The sequence below is a fragment of the Halyomorpha halys genome, unplaced genomic scaffold, assembly GCF_000696795.3.
Source record: "Halyomorpha halys isolate HHAL.00 unplaced genomic scaffold, Hhal_1.1 Scaffold27.1, whole genome shotgun sequence".
In the NCBI taxonomy this organism is placed as follows: Eukaryota; Metazoa; Arthropoda; class Insecta; order Hemiptera; family Pentatomidae; genus Halyomorpha; species Halyomorpha halys.
Genome location: NW_027115109.1, coordinates 286,266 through 296,655, shown reverse-complemented (window position 1 = coordinate 296,655; position 10,390 = coordinate 286,266). Strand labels below are relative to the sequence as shown.

Below are 10,390 nucleotides of genomic sequence, written 5' to 3'. Positions count from 1 at the left end.
TTATCTTGTAATATAATCTAAACTTTCAAATAACAAATACTTAAAACTCTTTAACATTAAAATTGGTGTTGTGTGTTTTTTTTATGATATACATCGATACATATTTTTTTAAACATTAAGAACTTCATCTAAAGTTGAGTTAAATCTGATTAATGAAAATATTTCAAACTTCCAAATGTCACATATGTACATATTAATAACACATATAGTTCATAAACAGTGAATATTAGACTACTACAATTTAATTTGTTGACAACATCCATTATATTTATATGTAACAGGATATTCCATTTAACACCAATAACATCTTTGAAATAGATAGAATATATTATCATGGACATATACATTGATAAATTGGTGGTAATAATTGTCAGGGGAAACATATATTAATGCAGTTCAATGTATCCAATAATGGCATAAGCTAACAAGTCTGCTTTGCTACAAACAATTTTCATCAAAGAACCTGTTTTGATACATTAGTTAACAGATTTAGTACAACATTAAAATTTATAGGATAAGATTGACCAAGTTATAACCACCAACTTGGTCAATCTTGAAATACTCAAAATTGTTAAAAACTATTTGTTTAATAAATAGTTTTTTATTACTACTTTAAGTACATTTCTGACTGCCACCCTGACCATCTTATCCTTCAATTCTATGTAGTAAGTAAATCAATTTCCAATTAGTAAAATTTATAGGTTAATAATATCCTGAATTATTATTAAATAAGAGCTGAAACTTTGGATAAAGAGAAAATATTAATATTGTATTTTACACAAAAAGTCTTGATGGTCTTTCATGTAACTTGTTTCAACTATTTTAAGTTCACTAGATCATTACAATAATATCAATGTTAGTTAGATGTGTTTCTAACATTAAACCTAACATATATGATGAAAACCAAATTGAATATTTAATAAAAAATATATCAAGAATATAAAATTTAGTAGGCTTTTACCACAGTGGCTTTCCAAACAGTGGTATAAGCAATAAATTGTAAATGCTTGATGTATTGAATTAAACCAAAATTAAATGAATAATCTAAATCAATGACATTATGACAAAGTTTATTAAAATTTTATAAAAATATTTTCAACAAAACAGAAATATAAATTTGTGTGTATGTATATCTATAAATTATACATTCATACATATAAATAACATATTTTGAAAGTCATAGAGAAAAAATTAATAATAAAATAGATATAAATGCAGTATTATTAAAAATAAATTAAAAGTTAAAATTTATACAGTTTATAATTTTATTCTGAGACCTAGCATATTTGAGACTTGAATATTAAGCACCTTTTAGTCGGGTGAAATAATGATATGCTGTCAAAAAAGTGGAGTTTTTATGCTACCTACATCACATCAAAGTGCAATTTAATACCATTCATATGTGCTGTAACTTTTTTTATGAGAATATTCGTCCTTTTTTATTTAGATCAGGGCGTAAACAGAGCAGTTCTCTAATTCAGTTCAAACGTCAAAGAACCCCTGATCTACATCAACTTATAAAACCAAAACTACATAATCCCAAAAGGAATGTGAAAATCCTTTGTATAATTATGTAGAGAATGAATCAAGTCAATGCAATCCTTTTAGTCATTGAAAAATCTAATTTAAAAAAAAAAATTTATTAACTTTAAACTTCTTGTCAATAAATTAAACATTGTCAGTATTGTAATAGAAAGAATTATTAAATTTACATTATTTAAATACTTAATTAATTAAATTAAATTGAAATACCATTAGTTACAAATTTGCTCTAATTAACAAAATCACATGATTAAAATTTATCTTTTCTTCTCACTTTGTCAAAAGAATATAATAAATAAATAAAACTTATCTATTCAAAATATTCCATGAAATGACTAGAACACATAATAAGTTGTGCATGCTTTTTTGTACTAAATTAAGTATTTTGATTTATTTTAGCATGTATTTTACTAAATATAAAAAAGATTAATTAAGTCAAAACATTAGATACATTGCAGTTCAACAAGTTAGAGCATCCTTAATCTTCCATAATGTAGAGACATACCCAAATCCATAATCAACTAAACAATGCAAGAAGTTGATGCACAGTTTAGAATTTTATTTCAATTCTATCTTAGCCATCATATTGCTCAACAATCCAAAACAGCGATGCGGACAAAATAGTAGTTATAAACAAATAACCATCCATAGTTAATTGCTAACTATTTATAGTTACTAATATCCCATAGATAAAATGCATCTGAAGCAAATCAACCAGGAAAGGAGCAATAATGATCTTATACCTAATACCAAGAAAAACACACATGCACATGTGCATACACATATACCCACATTTATAAGAATGTGAATATATGTACATAGGTATATAAATTACTTCTCATTCAAGAAATAGTTGCATTAACAATCACAAAGAAAAAATTTTTAATCAATTTTTTCTTAAATAATTAGGATTAGCCCAAAATAATTACATTTCAATCAAAAAGAAACAATCATTATTTATTATTTCTTTTAACAATAATAAATAATGTGAAATAGGATTTGTCTTTTCTAATGATCCTATTAGTTTTCCCCTTTTTAGTGTAACAATGTAATGTTTTAATATTTATCCAAAATACAATAAATCACTTAATTTAAGTAACAAATGTGAAACACTTAAATATTAGTATCTATAATAAATGCACAGATATTTAAATTACTTTGAGAATTTAATAAGGAAAGTTCTCACGTTACTAAGCCAGGTTTACTTACCTGATAAAGGAGATTAACAATCGTGTTTTTGAAATTTATGTAAAACACGCATATCATTAATAGATTTATAGCAATTTTTAACACTTATATAGTAACACTTAATAAGTTATAATAGTAATAGCTCCCTTCTCAGCTATGCAAAACATTTCTTACAGTTATTCTGTGATTTCTTAGTATTTCCATTTTTCAAATACACAACTTCTTCATTTCATTAGAAAATTAGATTAAAAATATATTAGCAAAATCTAATAACAATAGCTTTTATAATAGTTCATGTACTAATCCATCACAGAAATAAAGCGTATTTCTATAACCATCATCACATATTAATCTGTACTAGAATGAAATCATTTCAGATTAGTCATCTCAACTCAGACATGTTTTTGTTACTTCTGAATTCCAACACTAAATTGTATCTTAGCATTTGAAAAAAAAAGAAAATCCAATTTATAAAACTAATCCAAATTATAAAATAATTGGTCTTTCAATATTGGATATGTTTTAATATAAGTAGTTTTTTGGGAACCTTGGTTTTCACATGTCTGAAGCATTAAATAGCTAAAAAGAGCAAATAATGAGACTTTCATTCTTTACAATTAAGACAATGTTTTATTCAAAATGATTTACCCACTAGATACTTTTAAAAGTTTAAAAAATATTTGGAGGGAATGCAATACTAACATTAAAAAGCATTATATAAATTTTCAAACACATGAATGATTTAATTAGAGTGTTTTACTGTCCACGAATTTCACTTCAGATTGTCATATTACATGAAATACTTTCTCAATAACATTATATACATTTAAAATAGAAAATTATTGGTCCCTGTTTAGAATAATTAATCTGTCGAAAATCAGTAGCTTAAGAATAAACGAGATAATTCTAACCCAGTAACGAGATAAATCTATAAGTACTATTTTTCAAAATAAGCTAATTTTTTTATCACTAAAATATAAACCGTGATTAAAATTAAGTAAAATTCTTAAAATGTTTTCCTAAAGCAAGATCATCAATAAAGCTAAATAAATTTACTAGAATATTTTCCAAAGAAAGAAATTTTAAGTTATTTTGTAAAACATAGCTTTCACCACATATAAGACCACAAAATAGTTGTAATTACTTATTATAATGAAAAAATTTATCTAAAATAGCTAAAACAAAATACATGGTTACACAAAATATTTCATGTATATGAAAAATTACAATACACATATTGTACCACATACTACATCTTTATACTGGCATGATTAAGCAATATAAGATATAGGTTTTTAAAACCACAATTTTTTTTAAGTATAATCCTTTAAAAATCATTGATCTCAAAGGATTAAATACTGTATTTTCAAAATTAGTGATATAAAATTTAATATACCACGAATTACAAGCAAATATAAATAATACCCGAGTATATTTACTTCAAAAATTCTTGATAATAATGCAATATGTAGTCATTATAGCCAACAATGAAGTATATGTACGGCTAATAACAACAGCCTGATATCTCACTAGATCTCGATTGTCCCTGAAGTGAAAAATTCTTCAAAGTTAGACTTTTTATTCCAGATTATATTAAACAAAGTTAAAAAACCATTAAAAATATTTTTTAGTTCCATTAAAATAAATAATATAAATCTAACATTTTGTCCTTATAAAAAAAAATAATATGCCCAATATCAGGAAAAATAAAATACCTTTATAAACCTATTAATAGTTAAGATGTGTGAATGAACTATAGAGTTTTAACTAAAAAAAAAAAATAATCATAAAAAATTACAATAAATGACAATTGAAGACTACTACTGGTACTTTAGTTCATCATCAACCAATACTTATAAGCTATGAACAAAAATAATGAATTTTTAAATAAGATACTTATAGATAATACTTATCTATAAGTATTAGATAATACTTTATTTATCTTCATCTATATGAATTTCAAAAAAATTGATGAACTATTATCAAATATCCAATTCTGAAATTGGCTTTCAAGAAGATACATAATAATGAAATAATATGTGCATAAATACTACTCAAATGTTCCCAAACATTTACTAATAAATTAATTTAAATAAACTTTAAAACAATTACATGATTTTCAATTAATATTTGAAAATCAACCTAATGTGTGATAAACATTTAAAATTATACATACTGTTCATACTGTCTAACACGTTAAATTCAAATATTATATTTAAAGATATTATACGGGCTAGTAACACAAAGATGGTAAGGTGTCCAAAATCAGTTCCGTCACCTGAATTTTTCTCCTCAGTTGTCTACAGTTGGTAGTAGATAAACTTGCAAAAATACTTTTGAAACATGGCAATATCATAAGAGTTTGTGTATATATTGTGTTTCAGTTGTTCAATTTTTTAACTACAGAATAAAGTGGTTATAGTCACTATATATTACTTCAGAACGCTGTTATCGTACAACCAGTTAAGATATTTTTTTATTTTATGAGTACCATAACTATTATTAGGTAAGAGTACTGTTTTATTCTCAATTAAATTATTCTCACGCCCCATATGTATGTCTCCTATTTGAGGTGGTGACAGCCTAGCAAGTTGGGGCAAGGGGCTCAGAGTACCCAGTTCATAATGTTGTGTTATATCACCACCTGGGATAGTCAATATTTATTTCTTGGTGGTCCTGAGAAATGAATCTTAGCACTTCCACCCTGGTCAGTACAAGGCAGCAACCTCTAGATAGCTATCAAGGATTGCCAAAGAGGACCACTAAGCTCCCTATTACTGGACTAGTTCCTACCACCTTTAGTGGAATTTAGTTGAGAGGAATGGTATTTGGACAACTTCCCTTATTGTTGGGGGACTACTTTAGTCATAATTTAAACCATAAATGAAACCGCAAATTTAAAAATTCAACGTTTTTTTACACCCACACATACACACACAGGTTGGTTTTCTTTTTAATAATAATCATTAACATAACAGGTGCTACAATTCAGCATGGGTCTTCGTACCATCAAGACGTCACCTTTATTCCTCTCTGTCAAGCGCAAGGGTTTGCTATGCTCTCATTTCAAAAAGTTTCTAGATTTTGATTTCAACCTCTTCGGCCCATTTCAGTGAATGCCGTCTGCTCTTCCTTTTTCTATGCACTTACCCAAAGAATAGTTTTTTAATTGGTGAGTCATCATCCATTCTTATGATATAACTAGCCCATAACAGTCTTGAGAATCTTATTTATTGTACCATGCCTGGTTCTTGGTAAATTTTGTACAACTCTGCATTGTGCCTCAGTCTAAAGTAGCCACCATCCTTTACATGGCCAAATATTCTTATTAAAATTTCTCTCTCAAATATATGTAAACTATTGGCATACAAATCCAATAATGGTCAGTTCTTTGAAGCACAAGTCAGTAAAGGCCTAATTAATGTTTTATACACAGAGATTTTTGTATTTCCAACAGCAAATGCCTTTTAATAATCAAACATAAAATAAATATTTTATGGAAAAATGTTTTAAAAACTTGGAAGAATTATAATTAGACAGTTAAGGAATTATATAAATGCATACAAGTGTGTTTACTGTTTTTGTTTTTTTTTAAATTATCATAAGCAAATAACTTTTTTAAAAATATTCTAGCTTCATTAACATGTGTTCATTTAAAATTGATTCCTTCCAAGTTCATTAATCATAAATTTCTAGTGATTTTAAAAGCTGTAGCTGTAGGAGTTAGAGAAAGTACTAGCACCTTCCTGCCAGATGGTTGGATTTGGAATAGATAGAAGGAAATTGACTATTATTTTGTGACAAACTCACAAAATAAATTTGAAACTTCCAACTCTAGCTAAAATAGGCTAACACTGTAAAATAACCTACTTGTAATTCCCTACTTGGTGTACATAAGGACATTAAATCCAATTAACAACACAGATTTTAAAACTTGCATTAATATGAACATCACTTAATACATACTCATATAATCAGAGCGATGTAATGATAGCAGTAATTTAACAAAACTAAACTCTGAGCTAAATAACTAATAACTTATACATGATATATCTCTTTATGCAAATATTTATACTGATAATGCTTGTAAGATTTCACATTATTTTCTTGGATTATTTTGTTCTATGGTGTCTGAACATGTCTCTTAGGTAAGTTAACCCATTGTATTAATAACCAAGCATACCATACAAATGCAAATGTAATACCCATTATTGTAAATTATTTATTAATTTTTTTGTGATCTTAAATGGTGTCTTTACGAGCATAAAAGCAGTACTATGACAATATGGTGTTTAGTGTATCAAGCTTAATTTATACTGCAACTATATTGACTAAAATTGTAGTTTTAATATTTCACAATGTTTCTCCTATCTAAATAATTGATCATCCAAAGTTTTTTTTTTAGTAATTTGATGAATACAAAAATTATAAAGTATCAATCAATCAATATTATTATAACCAGATATTTTAATGTATACTTAATATATTTTAGAAATGTAACATGTGCCATGCCATCCTTGTAAAATATTACAATACCATAAACTCTACTGGGCACTAATCACTCAAATTTTGAGAAAGGAAATCACAAGTTGAATAACAAAATCCTTATTAATTTATTTATAATTTAAGTTATATACCATGCAGGTAATTTAAATGTACTTATTAATTCATTAATTTTTAAAGAATGAATTACTAAATCAAATGAAAGGAAAATATATAAAAATATAAAAAATATGACAACTCTCAATATTAATTGTACAATATATACGAAAGACAAAATGTATCATATATCAAACTTTATCTTGAACTTCAAAAGTCATAAAGCTTAGGAATGCTTAAAAAGTGTATATATTTAGCTGATACTATGTATTACCTGTGCTCCATTTTCTTATTTGTGCGAGAGTTAAAGTATTTATAAAATTTTACACATGTTTTTCTAAATGCATATTTACATTAATAGCCTTAAAGCTCTAATATAATTTTTTTAACAAAAATATATTGCACATGGTAAATATTTTTTATAAATTCAAAATATCAATATCAATATTGCATTACCAAGATTGCAATTTTACACATTTAATGCTAGTATTAATTATAAATTGGCATACTATTTAAAGAAAATAATTTCATTTAAAGTAATTATAATTAACTATCTTACTTTCAACAAATGTAACTGAAATGAATAAATAAAAAAGCAATCAAATATATATAATTTTTGATGCCAAATGCACTATATTGTTTTTTTGATTTTGATAAATTTAATATAATAAAATTTATTAAGAGATCTTTTTAGCAATCTCAGAAAAAACATATCAATTTATTTGATGCATAAATGTATGAATCAAATGAGTAAAAAAATGAATGCGGTTTAAACAAGAAATTTTTCATTGGAAAAAGTATTTAAAACTCAATGAAGTGATTACTATCCTACTAATCCTGTAAATGAATATTTAAAATTACTCAGTAGACAATTCAGTTAAATTTATCCATTTAACTTAATATATATTTAGCTTATGTAATTAATTGGTAAACAATTAGAATACAGAATCTTAGTTTAATTATTTTTACAACCATTCCCCTATTCTTACTTACAAGAAAGATTCAGGAATAATTAATGATTATCATTATCATAAATATCATCTTTTCTTGGAAGGGAACTATTACGAGCTTAAAATATAGCAGTATAAACTGCACAATGAGTTAGATAGTAATCTAAGAAATACAAAGTTCATTTTCAACAACATATAATAAATTTTAATTGATACAAAGTCAATCCAATATCAAAACTTGATATTATGATTTAAACCAAGTAATAATCAATAATATCCAACAAATAGTACATTGGTATGTAATGATTCATTAAAAAAGTTATATAAATATGCAAGAATATTGAACAATCATGTATATAAATTCAGTACAAATGTTTTTTTTTTCTTGTGGAAAATATCAAAGACAAAATGATTCTCTAATGGAATAGTGCTGAAAGAAGCCATGTATATTCAAAAGTTCTTATATAGTATAATTAATTAAAACACAATGACCAAGTATTCAAAATGTGATTGAGGCAATTTATCACAATTCCACAATTAAGGTATAGGCACAAGAAGAGTGGGAATAGTTTCATTTCTAGCTCAATGAATTAATAATTAAAAATATGCATACAAACTGGCAACAATTATTTTTTATGCTTAATAATTACAATTTGACACATGTAAAAATGTTTACAAGTGTGTATGAAATGCATATTAAGGAGAGTTAATACTCATCTCAGAGTTTAAATTCATATCTCCATCTTACAGAGCCTGAGTAAAATAATAATTTTTTCCAAAATCATGATTATTTTTCAATTAAAACATGCCAACGACAAATCTGTTCTCCTTTTATCTGACACATATCTTGCCAGTGTGAGAGTTCTTCTACTCCCGAGCTATTTTGTCCAAGACAAAACCATCCTAACATCTCTTTTCGTTTCATTGGTCTTTTACAAAATACTGATACCATTAGTGTAACATCAGCAAGCTGAAAAAGAGCGACCTAAAAGATAAAAGAAATCAATCATCATACAATTTCAATGTCAAAACCATTCATCATAATATAGTAGAGGATGATTATAAATATTAAATATATAAATGGATTATAAAATCAAATCAACTATAACAGACTAACTCTAATGAGATTTTTAACAAAAGTGAAGGGTACTTAACTGTGGATAATTTATAATGACAATTTTTCTATGAACCACCTACAACTAATAACTTATTTTAAAAACTGAGGCCTTAGCATTGAGATATTATTTCTCTTTTCTCTCACTTAAGCACCACTTTTCAAAATAAAATAATGATGATATGCTCCCAAGAACTGAGACAAAGGATTTGTTTTTTATAAATCAATTTACCATCTCTAATCTCCACAAAAGTGAGCTAGTAAAGAAGAATTCCTAATACTTCTGACTTATTTCCCATGTAAAAACAATTGTTATTATGAATTATTTAATGAACTATGAAGTTTTAGAATCCTAGCAATTATTAAAATCGGTTCCACAACAGGGAATGCCCAAGGATAGAGAGGGTTGTAGGGAAGAATAGGGGGTAGAGGTTGCTACTTCTCTAATTTATAATTTTGAAAGAAAGTATAGTCAGCAATATAGATGGGAAGATGAATCAGGAACAAATCAAAGGATTTTTTAATATTGTAAAAGATAAATGTTAACTTATATCATTTAGGAGTTTTTTATTTATATTTTTGGCAATTGAAGGAGAATCTCAATGAGGAATGAAAACAATTTATTGATTAAAATTAAATAAAATGTACTTTAACATTCATTTATGCAATAGTTCATTTTTCTTAAGTAATAAAAAGAAAAGAAAATTTTTGAGTTTGGGAATTGTGTTATACATATTTGTTTTAATAATAAAAAAAATAATCAAAGAATTGATTCACTAAAAGGTTTCATTTACCATACACTAAGAATGAACCATCAGCCACATTTGGAACTTATTTAATTTGATAATTTAATAAATGTTGCTTATTCATACATACATCATATTTAGGCTCTGTTCATAAAGCAAGTAAATGCATATAAATCAAATAATTACAGATAGAAATTATTACTCTCTTAGCTAATTTTTTTTATTAGATTTCCATCTACTTTACCAGTCTT

General features: G+C 25.7%; 1 protein-coding gene across 2 annotated transcripts in view; it reads right to left on the bottom strand.

Moving 5' to 3' along the window:
- Positions 1 to 480: 480 nt before the first annotated feature.
- Syt14 (Synaptotagmin 14) overlaps positions 481 to 10,390 on the bottom strand; it is a 69,465-nt gene continuing 59,555 nt past the window's right edge. For both annotated transcript variants that reach the window (XM_014424887.3, XM_014424903.3), the window contains exon 10: positions 481 to 9,264. In XM_014424887.3, the coding sequence (XP_014280373.1) occupies positions 9,067 to 9,264 (198 nt within the window). In that variant the 3' untranslated portion in view covers positions 481 to 9,066. The remainder of the gene's footprint in view (positions 9,265 to 10,390) is intronic.